General features: G+C 35.8%; 1 protein-coding gene across 9 annotated transcripts in view; it reads left to right on the top strand.

The window, feature by feature from the left end:
• Positions 1-21,422, top strand: part of DLG1 (discs large MAGUK scaffold protein 1) — a 267,569-nt gene that overhangs the window by 199,589 nt on the left and 46,558 nt on the right. For all 9 annotated transcript variants that reach the window (XM_077767716.1, XM_077767715.1, XM_077767714.1 and 6 more), the window contains one exon: positions 7,033-7,135. In XM_077767716.1, the coding sequence (XP_077623842.1) occupies positions 7,033-7,135 (103 nt within the window). The remainder of the gene's footprint in view (positions 1-7,032; positions 7,136-21,422) is intronic.

Raw genomic sequence — 21,422 nt, 5'->3', positions numbered from 1 at the left:
CAGTGAAAACCAGTGCCTCACACTCACTAGAGAGCAGAATGGGGGTAGAACTTTCAGAGCCTCTTACCCAGAGAATTGTCATAATTTGACCTGTTTGATGGTTCTTTAAAACCCCATTTGCAAGATTCTCTGTATTAACCTGATTCAGAGCTCCACCAGTGCAAAAGCCTTTTTCCCTGGGTTAATAGTCAAAACAATTATTGGCACATTATGGCTACCTGAGACATTGGATAATAGTTAGGTACTCAGTAAGTTAATCAAAAGCTTAAAAGGAAAAACTGGGGAATGAGCTCTCCATTAGGGCCTTTGAAGAACTCTGACATAATCCTTGGAACCTAGGAAGATACATGTAGGTCCTGGACTGTGTACGTACTCAGGAAAGACCTTGAAAAGGTCCTAAACTCTCACCTCTGGCTGACTGTGACACTCTAGGCAGACAGGAAGTGACAGTTAAGTCAGAGTTATCAGTTGCCTAGCTGAATGTTAATCATCAGACAACATGCACACAGAGCCCTTCAACAAAGAGGCCAGGCGTTTAACAAAGTCTCTTTCCAGTCATTAACTTACCACCTAGCTAACAAGGCAGAGACTTCATTGGCATGCACATCAAAAAATACAAACTTCATAGAATTCAGAGAAGTCACCAAAAATGACTATAATCAGCAGCAATAACAAGCCTGGGCAGAAAGACATATCTGATCTCCAGAGTTGCACATTATATTATTTTAAATGTCTAGTTTTCCACAAAAAATGATGAGACATTCAGAAAAACAAGAAAATATGGCCTGTACACAGGAAAAAAGCAGTCAATAGAAACTGCCCCCTAAGGAAGCCCAACGCTGTACTTACTAAACCAAGACTTCAAATCAGATCTCTTAAATATGTTCAAAGATCTAAAGAATGAAAGGAAAAATAAAGGAACAGTATCTCAAGAGAATGGCAATAAAGAGATTTCTATTAGAAAAAAGAATCGGGGTGCCTGGGTGGCTCAATCAGTTAAGTCTCTGACTTTGGCTCAGGTCATGATCTCATAGTTTGTGAATTCATGCCCCACATGGGCTCCTGTGCTGACAGCTCAGAGCTGGAGCCTGCTTTGCATTTTGTGTGTCTTGCTCTCTGCCCCTCCCCCACTAACGCAGGCACACACTCTGTCTCAGAAATAAACGTTAAAATTTTTTTTTAATAAATAAATAAAAGAAAAAAGAACCAGATAGATATTCTGTAGTCGAGGGGTGCCTGGGTGGTTCAGTCAGTTAAGTGTACGACTTTGGCTCAGGTCATGACCTCATGGTTCGTGGGTTCAAGCCCCCATCAGGCTATGTGCTGACAGCTAGCTCAGAGCCTGGAGCCTGTTTCAGATTCTGTATCTCCCTCTCTCTCTGACCCTCCCCTCTTCATGCTGTCTGTCTGTCTGTCTCTCTCTCTCAGAAATAAATAAAACATTAAAAATTTTTTTCAAGAAATTCTGTAGTTGAAAAGTACAATAATTAAAATGCAAAAATACTCTAGGCAAACTTAACAGATATGAGCTAGCAGAAGGAAAAAATAGCAAACTTGAAGATATGTCTATTGATATCATCCACACTGAAGAACAGAAAGAAAAAAGAATGAAGAAAAATAAACAGAGCCTCTGTGGGATATCATCAAATATGTAACATATACATAATGTAGTCACAGGATGACTGGAGAGATAGGAAGGGGCAGAAAGAATATTTGAGTAATGACTGAAAACCATAAAATGTGGTGAGAAACATTGTACACATCTGAGAAGCTTAATGAACTCCAAGTAGAATAAACTTGAAGAGATCCACACCATACACATATCATCAAAAGATGATAGATTGAATCTTGAAAGCAGGAATGATTCATTACATACAGGAGATCTTCAATAAGATTAGCAGCTAATTTGGTCATTGAACACAGCGGAAGCCAGAAAGTAATAGGATGACATACTCAAAGTTCTGAAAGAAAAACAGTATTAACCAAGGATTCTATATCCAGGAGCAAAACTGTCCTTTAGAAACTAAGAACAAATCAAGACATTCCCACATAAACAAAAACTGAGGAAGTTTATCTCTAGTAGATCTGCCCTACAAGAAATAGTAAAGGGAATCCTTCAGAGTACAATGAAAAGACACTAGAGAGTAACCTAAATCCATATGAATAAAGAGTGTTGTTAAAGGTAACTACATAGGTAAATATAAAAGAGAAACATATAAGTGTATTGTTTATAACTACTTTTTTCTCCTATCTGATTTAAAAGACAGCTGAATAAAGCAATAACTTAAATCTGTGTTGATGGGCACACATTTTATAAAGATAGAATTTATCGCAAGCCAGGTATAGGGCACAGAGTTGTATAGGAGCAGAGCTTTTATATACCATTGAAATTAAGTTGGTATTTAATCTGATGTAGATCATTAGGTTAATTATAATCCAGAGAAACCACTAAGATAATAACTGAAAATATATATAATAAACAAGGGAATTAAAATGATACAATAGAAAGTATCAGTTTAACAAAAGAAAGTAGGGATGGAGGACTAGAGGAACAAAATATCAGGCATGAAGAAAACAAATAGCAATTAGATTACGTAAGTCTTTCTTTTTCAACTATATTAAGTGTAAATGAATTAAACACTCCAATTAAATGACAGATATTGACAGAGTAGATTAAGAAACAGAATCTAGCTATATGCTCTCTTCAACAGACACACTTTAGATTCAAAGACAATGATTTACTTTTTAACTAAGATTAAAACTAAAAAGTTGGAAAAGATACCCTATGCAGTCAGTAACCAAGAAACGCTTAATAGTGGCTACACTACAAGCAGACAAAGAAAACTAGGATAAAAATTGTTACTAAAGACAAAGGACATTTTACAATATATATAATTTTTGATAAATTTCTAAAAAGACATTAATTATTGAAACTGACTCACAAAGAAATAGAAAATTTTTTTAGACCTGTAACAGTTAAGAAGACTGAATTGATAATCAAAACATTTCACAAAGGTAAAAGCCTAGGACCAGATGATTTTCACTGGTATGGTCTACCAAACATTTAAAGAAGAATCAACACCAGCCATTCACAAACTTCCCAAAAAAGGAATAGGCATGAAGAGCACTTCCCAACTCATTCTGTGAGGCCACACATTATTCTTTTATCAAACCAGAGATGACATAGGAAGAGAAAACAACAAACCAATATTCCTTATGTATGTAGATGAAAAAATTCTTAACAAAAAAGCAAACTGGATCCAGCAGGATAAAATAAGATTATACACCAGCATAAAAAGGGAACTAACTATACATCATAGCCAAGTGGAATTTATGGAATTAAGGAATGAACAGTTGGTTCAACATAAGAAAGCCAATCAAACTAAGACACTATATTAATAAAGGACATAAATGACACAGTCATCTCAATAGTCCCAGAAAAAGCACTTCTTGAAAACCAACACCTTTACATTATAAAAACACTAAACAAATTAGGAATAGAACTTCCTCAACCTGCTAAAGGGTCTCTATGAAGAACCAGTGGCTTATATGCTAAATGCTAAAGAATGAAAGCTTTCCCTCTAAGATCACAAGACAAGGGTGTCCATTCTTGCCACTTGTTTTCAGTGCTGTACTGGAATTTCTAGACAGGGCAGTTACAAGAAAAAGAAATAAGAGGCTTCCAGATTTAAAAGAAAGCTATCTCTATTTGCAGATGCTATGATCTCTTATATATAGACAGTCTTGGAAAATCCAGCAACAACAACAAAAAAGCTACTAGAACTAATAAACACGTTCAGCAAGTTCACAGGACAGAAAATCACCATACAAGAAACCGCTAGCTGTATTTCTACATACCAGCATTGAGCAACCTGAAAGTGAAATTAAGAAAATAATTTCACATACAACAATATTTAAAAGAGTAAAATACTGAGGAATAAAGTTAGCAATGTAGATAAAACGCTGAATATCTATACAATAGAGTGTTATTCAGCCATAATAAACAGTGGAGTACTGATACATGCTACAAGGATGAACCATGAAAACATGCTAAGTGAAACAAGCAGACACCATGGCTACATATCGTCTTTCGGTATCCCATTTACTTAAAATGTAAAGAATAGACGATCCATGGAGTCAGAAAGTAGATTAGTAGTTGCCAGGAGCTGAGTGAAGAGGGGAATAGTTGCTAATGGGTAGTGGGTTTCTTTTTGAGGTAATGAAAATGTTTGGAATTAGATCATGGTGATAATTGTAGATCCTTTTGAATGTACTAAGAACCATTCAATTTTATACTTTAAAAGTTTGAACTTTATATAAATTATATGTATAAAAAAGTGACCTTAAGGCTCTTTACATAAATATGTCTCTCGGTGCAAGGATTTCTTTTAAAATATCCTTGATACTGTATCTTCTGTTAAAATGAAGTTTTTAATTTGTAGTCTTGTTAACAAATTATTCTTTTTTGAATCTGTATAAGTTGTCTTCAGATCTCTTCTGAAACAGAAAAATTTGCTGCTCAAGAATAATTCATTAAGAATTGTTATCTTTTCGGGGCGCCTGGGTGGCTTAGTCGGTTGAGCGTCCGACTTTCGCTTAGGTCATGATCTCGTGGTTCGTGGGTTCGGGCCCCGCGTCGGGCTCTGTGCTGACTGCCAGCTCAGAGCCTGGAGCCTGTTTCAGTCTGTGACTCCCTCTCTCTCTGACCCTCCCCTGCTCACGCTGTCTCTCTCTCTCTCTCTCTCTCTCTCTCTCTCTCCCTCTCTCTCTCTCCTAGAAATAAATAAAACATTTAAAAAAAAAGAATTATTATCTTTTCTACAGTTATCTATGAAAGTTTCTCTTCCTTTATATTTCTTCCCTAATTTGTCCTTCAGGGAATTGGGAATTAGCTCTACTTTATGCTCAGAGTAGGACTGTTTAGGGGTGCCTGGTTGGCTCAGTCAGTTAAGTGCCAGACTCTTGATTTCGGCTCAGGCCATGATCTCACTGTTCATAAGATCAAGCTCCACATCAGGCTCTGGGCTGACAGCGCAGAGCCTGCTTGAGATTCTTTCTCTCCCTCTCTCACTGCCCCTCCCCTGTTTGCACTCTCTCTGTCTTAAAAAACCATTATTTTAAGTAGAACTATTTGTATATTGTAGAGTTTTATAATAGCCTTTAGCTAGAGATAATCTCTAATAAAATCACATTGTGTTACATTTTTTTTAGATTAAGGTTTTTTGGATCTTCATTTTCATTCAAGAACTACTAGTTATTTACCTAAAGAATACAAAAATAGTAATTCAAAGGAATATATGCATCCCATTGTTTATAGCAGCTTTATCTGTGCTAGCCAAAAATAGCCCAAATGTCCATTAACTGATTAATGGATAAAGAAGATGGTGTGTGTGTGTGTGTGTGTACTCAGCCATAAAAAAGAATGAAATCTTGCCATTTGCAACAACATAGATGGAGCTAGAGAGTATTATGCTAGGTGAAATAAGTCAGAGAAAGACAAATATCATTTGTCTCTTTGGTGGAATTTAAGAAACAAAACAAATAGGCTAAGTGAAAGAGAGAGGGGGAGCAAACTATGAAACAGTAACTATAGAGAACAAACTGATGTTACCAGGGGGATGGGTTAAATAGGTGATGGAGATGAGCACCAGGTGTTGTATGTAAGTGTTGAATCACTAAATTGTACAACTAAAACTATATTACACTGTATGTTAACTCAGTGGAATTTAAATTAAAACTTAAGAAAAAAAGTGGGTGCCTCAATGGCTCAATCAATTGATTGTCCAACTCTTGATTTCAGCTTGGGTCATGATCCCAGAATATGGGATCGAGCCCCATGTCAGGCTCTACACTGAACATGGAGCCTGATTAAGATACTCCCTCCCTCCCTCTCTCTCTCTCTCTCCCCCCCCATCTGGATGCTTGCTCTCAAAATAAAAAATAAAAGTATATGTGTTTGTTTTAACTTAGCTGCATAATGACATCCTTATAGGTAATATCAGGTCTTTATACGGTTAAAATCTTTTTTTATACAAATTTGATAATCCTAAGAATTTCTGGGCTCATAGTCATTTTTTCCAAACTTGGTATGTGATCTTTAGCAGGTTTGAGATTTGATGTCAACAAAACAGATTTTCATATAAAAGTTGCATGACACTTCTTCCTTTCCAGAAATATTTGATCAAGGTTTCAGGCATTACTGTAATCTATTCATTGCTGGTTCTTGGTGGGGGTGGGGAAACAATTTAAGTATTTAAAGCTATTGTCATTTAAATATAATGCCATGAATTTTTGCTAATAGTGGGAAAGGCATAATCTCTTAAGATAGTGTGCTTGCAGTATATTCTAGGTTTCAGCATCCTTTCAGAAGTAAAAATTAAGTTGCTTATTCTGGAACAGAATTGATCACCTCAGTAATTATTTCACCTAGGGAAGGGCCCTGTCTACAAAATATGTCTCCGTGTTCATTTAATAACATTTACTGTATTTAAATGTCAGTCCTTGAAATCTGAGCTATTTTAATACTTTTAAATTGCCTTTCTGTTACTCCAAAAGAATAGAAGCTTAGTTTGGGAAAGGAAGGAAGAAAACTGGAACTGAAATGAGTAATAGAAGTGAAAATATGGCAGGAGTTGAAAGGATGCTACATACAAAATGAATGTCCCTCTCATTGCTTGTGTTACTACTGAAATGAACTGTACAAAATAATGACACTTGTTGATATTTCGGGTTATCAGATTAAGGTATGTTTCCCAAAGGATTGGTGGACAACTTCCTGGAAAAGTTGGGGGAAATGTTTTGATTTTGCTCACTTATATTAAGTAGAGTATTTTTAGTGAGTAAAATTGTTTTCGTTGATAGTAATATTTTGTTGAACTATATGATATATTCAGTAACTCAGAACAAGAAAATAATGATAAAGTAATTGCAAATGATTTTTTTTAACTATGCCTAACTCAAAGAATAGGCTATAGTGGTTTCTAATCAGTGTACATAATTTCTTTTAAATTTAAGATTCAGTTTGATTTACAGGTAAACAGTGTCGACCTCAGAACTGCCAGCCATGAGCAAGCAGCAGCTGCTTTGAAAAATGCTGGCCAAGCTGTCACGATTGTTGCACAATATCGACCTGAAGGTAATAAAATTCTTGTGTGTTTATTGCTTATTTCAGTTTTTTGAATTCTCCTCTTAATGTTTAACTTTCCAAGCTTAACTTTTTTATGTTTTTGGTCTCTATTTATTTATTTACTTATTTTATTTATTAATTTATTATTAATCTACTGTTTGTTTAGTCTGAACCTAATTTACTGTCCAGGTCAAAGTGTTTTCAATAGGATACAGTAATTTTATCTTCCAACTCCTTTGAGTATTTCTTCATTATTTGGATTAATTGTCATGTGTTTATTTTTTTTAATCTGTCCCCTAACCAAATACATACCTTCACTAATTCAGGGATCCCAAAGAATCATAAAAACCGTATGCAATTATAGTAGCATTGCCAAAGAAAATTGGTCATCCCAATTTTTTCTGACTTTTGAATTTGTATTTGTTAATATCAAAATTTAAGATACATTTTTAATAGCCTTTATTGCTGTTTAAAATAAAGAGAAAAAATACAAGTTTGAAATGTAATGTGTTTCTAGATAGTGAAGTATCATGGACATAACCTGACTAAGTTCCTAGGGGTAGAAGGTGGTAATGGAAAAGTTGAGGTCATGCCATATATAAACATGTGTAAGATGCTAGTGTACCTCAGCATAACCACTTCTCCAATAAAACCTCAGTGGGATTTAAAATGCTTAAATACCCTGAAGAATACAGAGCCTACTGGTTAATGTTTATAAATAACAAGTTAAAGAAGGAAAGAATGACGTAACTAAAGGAGTCAAGTGAAAGCAATTTGTAATTTAGCAACTGTTATGTTTATTATTTTTTTCTGAGGTTGGAATTTATTTTTGTAACAAAATCTAATTTTTTTTTTTTTTACTTGATCAAAGTAGCATGTAGCGCTTTCCTTGCTATTTCATAGTATGTACAGTTGTAAACCTCGGCATTTTAGGTCCAGTTACTGAACAGAGGTAAATTCATTTACATAATGGACAAATTTCAAATAAGTTCACATTAAACAAGCAGACTAATATATGAAGTCAGAATGCCAGTTTTTTAATGTTTGTTTATTTATTGAGAGAGAGAAAACACGTGCAAATGAGGGAAGGATCGAGAGAGAAAGAGGGAATCCTAAGCAGCCTCCACACTGTCAGTCACAAACCATGAAATCATGACCTGAGCTGATATCAAGAGTCTGATGTTCAACTGACTTAGCCATCCAGGTGCCCCTGGAATGCCAATTTATTAATTTAGTGAGAAACAAAACCACTAGTGGGACCACACATGCTTTTATCTTCTGGCCAGCACATTCTTGNTATGTGTGTGGATATATACACACACACAACTATATAGGCCAAGTTATCAGTATTTACTAAGATACTGGTTTCTTAGTATTATAGGAAGTCTCTCATTTATATGCTCCCAAGGAATATAGAGTATTTAGGTATGATTAAAGGTAAGTCAATATTTGACCTCCCAAGGAAATACACAAAAGGCAACAAGGAAAATAGAACCCAGAGGGGCTGTACCAGTTTACATTCCCACCAACAGTGTAGGAGGTTCCTCAAAAAATTAACAATAGAACTCCCCTATGACCCAGCAATAGCACTGCCAGGAATTTACCCAGGGGATATAGAAATGCTGATGCATAGGAGCACATGTACCCCAGTGTTCATAGCAGCACTCTCAACAATAGACAAAACATGGAAAGAGCCTCAGTGTCCCATCAACGGACGAATGGACGAATGGATCAAGAATATGTGGTTTATCTATACAATGGAATACTACATGGCAATGAGAAAGAATGAAATCTGGCCTTGTGTAGCAACATGGATGGACCCTGAGGGTGTTATGCTGAGCGAAATTAAGTCAGGCAGAGAAGGACAAATATCATGTTTGCACGTATAGGAGGATTAGGAGGAACTTAACGGAGGACCATGGGGGAGAAGAAGGGGGGAAATGGTGGGGGAAAGGGGGAGAGGCAAACCATGAGAGACTCTTGAATACAGACAAAAACTGAAGACTGATGGATGTGGGGGAGGAGGGGGGGAATGGGCATGGAGGGGGAGGGGGCACTTGTGGGGATGAGCACTGGGTGTTATATGGAAACCAACTTGACAATAAACTATGAAAGAAAAAAAATAAAACTCTAAAAAAAAAATAATAAAACCCATACTTATACCCACACAACTCCACCTCACATTAAACAAAACTAAGATGACTGATACAAGACCTAGACAACAAAACATAGTCAAAGCCTTGCTTACTCAGCTTGAGAGCTGCACAGAAAGAGAAGAATGAAAACATGGAAAGTTGAGAATTCTTAGTGGTGGCAGAACTTAGAATATGACAGAAAGTTAAATGTCCTAAAGATGAGGGGCTTCTTTTTGTGATATAAAAACATCATCCTTTGTTTTTGACAAGCCTCATGGAAATTCAAGTGAACATACTAAAAAACAGAAGCCATCCTTGATGTGGTTTAGTTCAGAGAAGTAGTGTTCAGATAAAAGGAATCTGTCTTGATAGCCTCAGATAATATGACAGCCTTTTGGTTTTAAAGGCCATGAAGATAACCTGTGCTTCCATCCCTCCAGCACCCCTAGGCTTTCTGGTTCAGTCAGATATTTTTCCAGCACAATCCAATTCATTGGGTAATAAGTAGTAAAAAAGTATGGCCTGGAATTAATATAAAGATATTGATAAGAAGAGATGGAAACAGCAGAACTTAGCAACAGATCAAAGTTTCTTTCTCTCTCTCTCTCTCTCTCTCTCTCTCTCTCACACACACACACACACACACACAACATTGACATAGATCAGCTGAAAATTTGATCTTAATGTTTTTAACAGTCCATGCATCTACTTTGAAAGAAGACTACTAAGTACAAGTGTAAGAAATAGGAGAAAGTGTCTTCACAATCAAAAGAGATTGATTCTGAGATAGCAGAACCCAGGAAAGAAGAAGAATGCGGTTTTTAAATTGAACCCAAAGACACAGTGCAGTACAGAAAAATCAATAGAAGACATAGAAAATAAAATTGGAAAAATAAAATGAAATAGAGTTTTAAGAGTTTAGAGAGAAAATATTAGCAATGGAAGATAGGCAAGTATGTATACCTAACATATACATAATTACACTTTCTTTAAATTTTTTTTTAAAAAGAATGTTTGAAATTATACATACAAGAAAACTTTACTGAATGAAAAAGAAATGAATATTTCTATTCAAAGGACACAACAAGATAGAAAATTGAATGCCTAAAAATTCAGACATATTCTAGCTAACGTTTATCAAGAAAGAATCTTCTGAGACCCAGGTAAAAGTATTGAGTTATATTTAATGAGGAGTTAAAAATTGATAGAAGAAAGAACTGCTGTAATGCTTGGTAAGCATAGAGCAGAATAAGGATAGTGAATTCTACCATTTTTGTGTTTAGCTGCTTTTAACTAAGTGTAATGTACATCTATGTGCACTAAATACACTTGCCGCTGATGGTTGGGAAAGATGGGCTGCCATTTTCCTAGAATAGTTATTGAATGGGCCCAAGAATGACCCTCTAAGATTATCTTTTCTAGGTTTATACTGGTTTTCTTCTTTCTTGTTCCTTTTTGTGATTTCTGTACTTCTCTATGAACCTTTCTGATTAATACTTTTTCTTTAGTTGTATTCAAAATTTAAACTGTCCTCTTGATGGAACCATTTTTTTTTTATCAAGGATAATTTGCATTCTTCTTTGATTATTCAAAAGCTACTATTTAGTAACTATCTTCTCTATTTCCAGATTACTCTTATATATGTATTTTTTTCCAAATGTACCTGAGCACCAGACATATTATAGCTCCTATTTGATGTCACAAGCTGTATTTCTCCATAGTGTTCGTATTTGAGCATGTCTGAAACAATTATTTTACTATTTAGGTAAATGACACCTCCATTGATTCTTAAGCCAGAAGCCTGAGTCATCCTTGACCACCCTCCCCTTTCTCAATCTCTGTGTCACAGTCACTTCCCTAACCAATGCCACCATCATCTCTTACCTAAACTATTCTAATAGTCTCTAGCAAGTCTACTTATTTCTTTCTTAATTTTCTCCAATCTGTTCTCTGTTCACCAAACAAAATGATCTTTTTAAATACAAAGATTGCAAAATAAATAAATAAATACAAAAATTGCATTGTGTCATTTTTCATTTAACTCTGAATAAACTCTAACCCCTTTAATAAGACCTATAAGAAAGGCTGTGTGTGATTGAGCACAGCACAACATATTTGTGATCACTGCATGCCCTCTACTCTTTCTTTTGCTCCTTAAGCTCTAACCATACAGACCTTTATTACATCATGTACTATCCTAATTCTCTGCTCATTCTGTTTCTTTGTATGGCTAGCTCTTTCTCATGATTCCATTTCTCATAGCACTGTGATAGTTTTTTCTTTGTAACACTTAACAGTGTTTATATGTATATTTAGGTGCCTGTGTGTTTGTTATTTATTTAAACCTTGCTCTAGAGCCTTATGAAATATGTAGCTATATCTCTACATACAGATGATAAAATAGACTCAGGTAACAAAGTTACTAATAGCTAGGATTCAGTCCCAGATCCTATTACCTTCAAAATCTAGGTACTTTTCCCTGGGAATATTTTAATGAGTGCCCATCCTGGCAGTGTTGATGTTCATTGTAGTCTTTTACCATAGCTATGTTACCATTGCCTAATAAAAACAAGGTAAGTACCAAAAAAGCACAGAAGACAGACTTTACCTTAGGAATTCAAAAAGAAGTATGTTGCCTGGCATGAGAAAAGATGCCCATAAAGTAGGATTTGGGCTTAAGTGGCAGCCTAAAGAATGGACAGGATTTAGATGGGCAGAGAAGAAATGTCATCATAGGTTTAAAAAAAAGAAAAGAAGGAAAGAAAGAAGAAGGGGGGAAAAATTTGGAAGACCAAAAATAAGAGAGTTAAAATTTAAAAGCATGTTTTTGGTATTTTGAAAACACCTGTCATCCTTGCTGTATTGCTACTTAACCTTGTTTGATTATAAGGCAATATGTTTTGTTTTAAAATTATATATTTTTAACAAATGTATTTCTGTTATACAGCACTTTAAAAAATATATTGCACATCATCAGTGTGTAACTGCTTTGAGGGCCAAGGATATAAGTTGAAGGCTCAGATTTTGTTTCTCAATGAACTGGCCATTTTAAGAAGTATGAAAGGAGTCTCCTGACACTGATAATCAGTCATCTCTCTGCAGTTAGTATCTTCCTTTATTAATGATGAATCCCTTGGGATTCTCTACTTCATTGATAATCTGACATACATACATACATACAAACAGATAAAGAGCAAAGAGGTAAGCTTTGGTAGGAGTAAGCTTTTATCTTTCAGGATCTATAACTTGAATCAAACTTGGGCACTGGATGCTAGTTTTTGACTTTGTATTCAGAAGTTACAAAATTTTAATAGTTCCTGGTCTATATAGTTCAAGAACTTCCTATGGCTTGGGTAATAGAATATAATAGAAAAAAATGGGTGCCGGGTATGGTACTAACCATGTTACATTAACTTCTTTAATTACCATAAAACCCTATAAGGTAGGCACTGTTATCTCCATTTGACATTACAGGTGAGTACAAAGGCACAAAAAGTTTAAGTAGTTTGCCAGTTATACAGACATTACGTGGTCAAGATTTCTTCTAGCTGCCTTTTTAGAAGAGGAAAAACTTTCTCTCTAACCTTTCAGTGACTGGGGACTGTAACTTAAACTAATAAAAGACAGATTCGCATGAGAAAAAGGGTTTATCTTATATGCATATGAGGAGCCAACAAAAGAAGTAGGGCTCGTTAATAGCTTTTGTACCTAACTTCTTATGGAAAAAAGAGTGGAGAGAAAAACTTTCTATGGAAAAGAAACAAATAAGTAGTCAGATAAGAGAAGCTCTGAGAAGGTTTTTGTTTTTGTTTGTGTTTTCTGCATTTGTTGACTCTCCAGTGTCTTCAGTTTAAATTAATCTTTATGACAACTCTGGGGTTCCAAGTGGGTCTTCACACCCTGAAAAGCCCTAACCTCAAATATTTTATCTCGTTGTTCCTCAAGTACACTATATCAACTTTCAGGTCTTAAGTTTATTTTTTTTGTTTTGTTTTTAATGTTTGTTTATTTGAGAGAGAGAAAGAGAGAGACAGAGTGTGAGTGGGGGACGGGCGGGGAAAGAAGGAAACACAGAATCTGAAGCAAGCTCCAGGCTCTGAGATGTCAGCAAAGAGCCGATGCGAGGCTCGAACCCACGAATCACGACCAGCCGAGCCACCCAGGTGCCCCTTTGGTTAAAAAAATATTGACTATTTTGCAGTGATGTAAAGGAAACAGATAAAAGAAAAAGAATTACACTTAGATTAAACTTCTCCTTCCCATTGTTTGTTGTAAACTTAAAATTTTTCTTTACACAAGAAAAAAAAATTCCTTGAAGTTTGTATTCTTATTCCTAAGTTTTAAGTGACTAAACTGAAATCTAGAAAAGTTGAGAGGTTTGGTCAGAGCCACCTAACTTGTTTGAATTCCAAAGCTTTAATTTAAATCCCAGTTGCAGAGGTGGAGTTTTAACCCCAGTCTCCTCATTTTATTTCCTTTATTTCTTGTAACAACCAAAGAGAAGAGAGGTAGAGACTAAATGGAAGATTGTATTGGACTAGTGGCATTTCTTTGCAAGCAAGCATTTGTCATCTCTCATAGTGACTTTCTGTGCCAGGTTAATAATTAAATTCTGTTTTAGTCTCTTTCTTTCCTTCCTAGATCTTTCTCCCCTTTCTTACTACTAACCAGCCTGCCTCCTTAGAACATTTTCCTTTTTTTTCTCTAAACCAGTCATATCTGTTCTCTGAGAGTTATTGCTCAGATGTTAAGTTCTACATTTAAATAACATGTTTCATTAGAGTATACGTGAGTTTTATTGTTCATCGTTAGGATTGTAGGTTTCAGAGAGATTCAGGGAGGTACAGTTTATCACCACTCTCTTCCCTTCCTTCCTTCTATTCAATTCTAGTGGGGTCAAAACAAGGATTAGAAGTTAAAACAGGGAATAAAATGCAGGAAATCAACTATTAAACATGGTCTCTCTTCCTATAAGCCTACACATATTATTTGACTATGGCCAACAGTTCACAGACTCCCTAAATATATTTCATAACACGTTTAGAATTTCTAAAATGCTGAATGGAGAAAACTTTCTGTATAACACTTCAGCTCTCTCACAGTGGTACCTTTGCTGGAATGAGTTGTGATGTGATGTCTAGGAGAAGGTTGTAAATGACTTAACTGAAAAAAGAAATTAAACTCTCCCCTCAAAATAAAGTCTAAGAAAACATATATAGGATGGGTATACAGTGAAAATTGATAGAGCTAAAAGTATGAATTGATTGGAACAGACAGGAAAAGGAGGAATCTTAGCTAGGTAAATGAAATGGAAGATTTAAAGGAAAAGTATAAAGTATTGAAGTATATTCTGAATGGACAGATGGTTAAGAGGAATTGTTAATAGTAAGTAAAGACCATAAATATGAAAATATGAATAGAATGAACATAGTGAGGCACAAATTTAACAGTAATTGACTTGCTTCTCCAGTATCTTAAATGTTGACTATCTGAGACTTTGACTGCTTTGTAGTAACTTAGCTACCTCTTGGGAAAGAGTATTCTTCTTTACTATAAAAAATAATGTGCTCTTTTTACTGAAGTTTTTAAAATTTCTAAATGTAAAATGTTTTAAGTCACTAGGACTTCCATTAATTTGACTGGCAAAATCATTCAAACCAACTAATAATGCTACATGAAATATAATGAATATTTTATTAAAGGTATCATAGAGCTGTTAAGGCAATAAGGAATTGTCAAAAAGTGAATGAAAACTAGGAACTCAGCTAAAGAAGCACAGACATTGCTTTTGTATAAGAACTGTGATGACTTACAAGATCCAAATTGTTGAATTTTCAGGAATTTTGCAAAGTAGTTGTTAAGCACAACCATTATTAAACATAAAATTACGGGGCTCCTGGCTGGCTCAGTCAGTGGAACATGCAACTCTTTATCTCAGGATTGTAAGTTTGAGCCCCATGTTAGCTGTAGAGATTTAAAAAATAAAATATTTAAAATAAATGAATGAATAAATGTACAAATAAGTTATATTTAAAAGATTAAAATATTAAACACAAAAGTAATAAATACCAAAAACTCAAAACTTCCTAATAATTTTCTAGGACAACCACCAAAATAATGGACTAATAGAGTAGAGGGACAAATAGAAAATTAAAAATAAGATAGTAGATTTAAAGTAGAATTGCCCAGAATAACCCCCTCCCCATTCCCAGAAAAAGAAAATAAAATAGCAAAACCAAAATTTATTAACAAAACTAGATGAAAAGGAATCCCATGAGCCCCAAAATACAAACAAGTATAAACAAGTTGTCAAGAACTATGAAACCCTATAATACCAGGGTACCCCTACAAGAGGAAGTCGCACAAGAAGCCCAAAAGTCACTCAACAGTAACTAGAAAATACAGTGACCAATATGAGAACAGCCCCTGCAACTGTAAGGGTTTGTGCATAATCTGCATTTTAAGCTCCGGGATCTAGTGTAAGGTATGAAGGAGATGGAGCACTCTATGCCCTCTGACATAATTAACCAGTAGCTGCACAGCAAAGGAAAACTACTGAGAATAAAATCCCTATTGAGCAAAATAGGGATAATAGGGTTAAAGGAAATAGAAGGTCCCAACAAGTAGGGGGAAAGTACACCACCAGGAGATCTCACAGTGTAGGAGATCATGTCTTTGAACACTTGACAGAAACCACAAAAGAGGGAGCTCCAGAATGTGAAGATAGAAAAGCTATCCTGACCCAGTAGTCTTATCTGAAAGTTCAGGAATACTGATTGCACATAAAAATGAACAACAGGGGCACCTGGATGGCTCAGTCAGTTAAGCGTCTGACTTCAGCTCAGATCATGATCTCAACAGTCTGAGTCAAGCCCTGTGTCGGCCTCTGTGCTGACAGCTAAGAGCCTGGAGCCTGCTTCAGATTCGGTGTCTCCCTCTCTCTCTGCCCCTCCCTCACTCATGCTCTCTGTCTCTCTCTCTCTCAAAAAATAAACATTAAAAAAATTAATGAACAGAAAAGGATCACTGTTGAATCCAACAGAAATCTATTTGAAAAATGAAAATAAGGATCATAATAGCATCTCCACAATGAAAGTATGCCAGAAAAACATGCCCATGAAACAAATGAAAAGTGTAACCTTCGTATTTCAAAACGAGGTAAAGAAAAATTATGGAATATAAAAAAGAACAACATAAATGAGTTGATAAAACTTATAAAATTATTAGTAAAAAAGAAAAAAATGTCAAAAGTTTAACAAAGAGGAGCATGGTATTTCCTTAAAGCAAGTATGTAAAATGGGGGACATTTTCAAAAATCAAAAATAAGAGCTCTTTACCTTCCATATCCTGATCAACTTAGTCCTAAATCCATTAGCTGGAGTATAGCAGGGTGGCTATCTGTATTGCAGGGCTAGGGAAGTTGGAGACAGCTATGGTGATCCGTTAGGACTCAGTTATGAAGAGAGGGCTTCCACATAAGGGACTGCCCTGGTGTGAGGAGTCTGAGCAGAGCGAGGAGGTAACACATGGCACTGGTGAGAGTCCAGTCGAGGAAGTAGATGGTAGTAGAGACAGAGGACACCTTACATACAGAAAGATTGATCAAATGAATACATATATGCTACGGTTACTGTTTAATTTTCATTTTTAGAGTAGAATGTGATAAATATGGAAAAGGAGAAAACAAAAATATAAGCCCTATAATATTAGGTTAGAATTGGAGAAGTTGGTATAAACATAAGCTTTTTAATTTATATAAACAAAATTATAAATGTGTGTGTGTATATATACATATATATGTATAAGTATACATATAACATATAATTCTCTAGCTGTATCCACTGAGAGAGCCTAGGCCCAGTAGCAGTGAGCATACCTAACACTCAGATCTTGGCTTCTAAATACTCTTCCTCACCAAAATTACCAAGGCTGTTTGCATTAATGGCTGTTTCCAGGTGTGGGGCAGGAAAAGTACTAGATTATTCTGTAATATTCTGTGCTAGAAAGCAAGGAATGATGGAGATGTGTCAAAAGGACAGAAAATCCAGTTTGAAAAGGGTTCCCACTGGCTAAATTGAGAACAGTTTGAGCATCAAATTGTTGATAATACCAGCTTATACTGCACTGAATAAATTAGGAAGTCATGAATCAGGCTCTGCACTGAGAGCATGAAGCCTACTGGAGAATCTCTCTCTGCCCCTCTCCCACTTGATGCTCTGGCGTGTACACTGTCTTTTTCTCTCACAATAAATATTTTTTTTAAAAAAAGAACATAACATCTTTTCCATGATACTCCTGCCAGTTTTGCATAACTGGAACCTAATCATGTGGAAACATCAGACAAACCTAAAATGAGAGTCATTCCACAAAATATTTGACCTGTAGTCTTCAACATTATCAAGATTACAAAGTCAAGGGAAGACTGAGGAACTGTTGTGACTAAATGAGACTAAAAAGATATGACAACCATGATTTCAATCTAGATCCTTGACCCTTTTGCTATAAGGGGCATTACTGGGGAAACTCAAGTGGGCTGGGAGCATTCAATGGTAGTGATGTATTAGTGTTACTTTTTGATTTTGATGGTTTTTTTGTTGTATAAGAAAATATATTTAGGGACACCTGGGTGGCTCAGTTAGTTAAGGGTCTGACTCTTGATTTCAAGTCCAGTCATGATCCCAGGGTCATGGGATTGAGCCCCACATTGGGCTCCACATTGAGCATGGAGCCTGCTTAAGATTCTGTCTCTTTCTCTCTCTGCCTCTCTCCTCCCTCACGCTCTCATTCTCTAAAATAAATATATATGTTTATATGTATATTTTTATATTTATGTTTATGTATTTTATTTATTTATAGGAAATATATACTGAAGTATTCAAGGGTGATGAGAAATCAATGTAGCAAGGTACTCTCAAATGGTTCAGGAAAAACAGTTTGGGATTGCTTCAGTCTTTAGAAAATATGTTAACAAATATTTAGAAAGAATAATAAAGAATAAATATTTATTAATAAATATATACGTATATATAAATAAATATTAAAAGAATAAAGAATAAAAAGGATTTGAGAATGACAGATTAAGCAAGGAATATTCAGCATACATGTGGAATCTCATAGGAAAAAAACAAAATAATGTATATAGAACATATTAAAAATATGTAAACAAGAAAACTTTTCTAAACTTAAAAAAAATCAAACTATCAGAAAGGCATTGTTTACCTAAGGTGATAGCCAGCACTGAGAAATATTCTCATAAAATTATTGGTCTGAAAATAATTATTAGGATTAAAAGAAAAATACACACACACACACACACCCCAGCAAGCCCCTCAGCCTCTCTCTTCTTCCTTCTGTCTGGCTCCATTCCTTTGTGACCTTTCCCATCCCCCTACTCCCAGGACTGGGCTGGCCTGTTCCATGTGTTCAGAAAGACATTGAAACTGAAAACAGATTGAGAACAAACCAAAAACTTGTATGGCAGTTTTAATTTTCTATCACTCATTTTTTTAAATGTCTATTTATTTTTGAGAGAGCACACGTGGGGGAAGGGCAAAGAGAAGGAGACAGAGGCTCCAATCCCAATATGGGGATTGAACTCATGAACTGTGAGACCATGACCTGAGCTGAAGTTGGATGCTTACCCAACTGAGCCACCCAGGTGCCCCTCTATCACTCAGTTTTAACTTCACAAATAAATGACAACAAAAACCTCAAAAGAAAAAGAAAAGGGGCACCTGGGTGGCTCAGTCAGCTAAATGCCTGACTCTTCATTTTGGCTCAGGTCATGATCCCATGGTTTGCGGATTCGAACCCTGTGTTGGGCTCCGTGCTGACAGAGAGAAACCGGCATGGGATTCTCTCTCCCCCTCCCTCTCCGCCCCTTCCCTGTTCCTGCACACACTCCGTCTTTCTCTCTCTCAAAATAAATAAATTTAGAAAAGAAAAAGAAAAATTCACTTGAATTCCAGGCCAAAAAAAGAAAAAAAAAGCCCTTCAAATGAAAGAAAATAAGGTACTCATTAGAACTTCATTAGCAATGGTTCATAGGAGACAGTGGAGTCAACATTCTCAAAGAATCAAAGAAAGAAACTGAATCAAATAGACTTTCACATATAAAGGCTACAGTCAAATGTATCAACAGTAGATTGGTATTCTGGTGATACTGTTCATATAAACACTCTCTGAGAAGAGAGAACAAACTTCAGACACCCAAAATGATGTCAGTCTTTACTCACATAAAGACTGGTGCTCGCAATTAATTAAGATAGTTTTAAGGGGAGAGTGTATAAATTGAAAAGACTGTATGCTCTGACAATTTGGATAAAGTATAATTATCAGAAAATGGAGAATTTGAAGATGCTTCGAAAATAGAATAAGCTTTGTGATTGCTTTAATGTTTTAAACTGGATATAAAAGGATAATATTTGCTCATGGTAGAGGGGACAAAAGCCAAACAGAAGGTTACCATTAGAACAAAAGAATAAACTGTCCTAATTTTATATTTATATATTTATTTTTGAAAGTATATAAAATTTATTCTTTGTGTTAGGAATTTCATGTGAACTTTCAAATTTAGGGACACTTGTCCCGTGTGTGTGTGTGTGTGTGTGTGTTTGTGTGTGAACAAATAAAATAGACTGCACAGAAGGAGTGTGTTCCAGTTACTATTGCTTCATAACTACTCGAAAGCTTAGTGGATTGAAACACTAACCATTTTATGGATTCTGTAGATTAGGAATTCAGGCAGGATTTTGTCTGGATGGTCTTTGTGGCATAGGCTAAGGTCACTTAATAGGACCAAAATGGCTTTACTCCCCTTGTCTTCTGCCTTGGTGATACTAGCTGGAAGTTAGGGCTCAGAACACTATCACACGACCTCTGCAGCATGGTACTTGGAGGGTTGTCAGACTTCTTACATGGTATCTGACTTCCCCCAGAACAAGCATCCCTAAAGAAACAGGCAAAAGTTTCATAGCGTCTTCTAATCTAACTTTGAAAGTCACATATAATCATTTCTACCATATTTGCTTGCTTGTGAGTTGTAAGACCAGCCCAAATTCAAGGAGAGGGTGATTAGAGTCTGCCCACTTGATGGGGGAATGGCAAGTTCACAGTACAAGAACATGTGGGATACAAGCATGTATCTTTGGAAAATTTGCCCTGACACAACTATTCATACAAAAGGCTTGCATATATATAAAGTGTAGTATGAATAGAACTGAGATCAAACAACTTCAGTCATATCAAAAGTTACCTTAGTTGTTCAAAGAAAGCAATTTTTAGATTTGCTGATAAAGCAGAATGTAACTCTTTATAGTATTTTGTCCTAAAAAGAGATAAAGGTTAAAAACAAAAGAACTATGTAGCTATTAAAAAAAGAATGAAGGACATCTGTCTCTGCTACTATATAATGTTATTGTTACTATAATAAGACTATTACTATACTTACTGTTAAGTAAAATAAGCAAGGGAGCGATGTGTATGTTTAAGAAAGGAACAATACATTGGGTGCCTGGATGGCTCAGTCAGTTAAATGTCTGACTTTTTTTCTTTCAACAATTATTTACTTTTGAGAGACAGAAAGAGACTGAGCACAAGCAGTGGAGGGGCAGAGAGAGAAGGAGACACAGAATCTGAAGCAGGCTCCAGGCTCTGAGCTAGCTGTCAGCACAGAGCCCGACTCTGGGCTTGAACTCACAAACCATGAGATCATAACCTGATCTGAAATCACTTAACCAACTGAGTCACCACCCAGGTGCCCCAATGTCTGACTCTTGATTTTAGCTCAGGTGATGATCTCATGTCATGGTTCATGAGATGGAGCCCTGTGTTAGGTTCAATGCTGACATCACAGAGCCTGCTTGGGATTCTGTCCCTCTCTCTGCCCCTCCCCCTCCCCCCATACATGTGTGCACTCATGTGTGCATGTCATATTTATTAAAATAAATTTTTGTCTATTTTGAGAGACAGCATGAGCAGGGGAGGGGCAGAGAGAGAAAATCGCAAGCAGCCTCTGAGCTGTGCTCAGCCTAATGGCAGGGCTCAAACTCACGAAATTCTGAGATCCTGACTTGAGCCCAAACCAAGAGTCAGTGGCTTAACCAACTAAGCCGCCTAGGCACCCCAATAAATAAACATCTTTTAAAGATAAATAAATAGAG

Source organism: Crocuta crocuta, unplaced genomic scaffold (assembly GCF_008692635.1).
Source record: "Crocuta crocuta isolate KB4526 unplaced genomic scaffold, BGI_CrCroc_1.0 scaffold45, whole genome shotgun sequence".
Taxonomy (NCBI): domain Eukaryota; kingdom Metazoa; phylum Chordata; class Mammalia; order Carnivora; family Hyaenidae; genus Crocuta; species Crocuta crocuta.
Note: the sequence above shows the minus strand (reverse complement) of the source record. Positions and strands in the feature narration are given on the sequence as shown.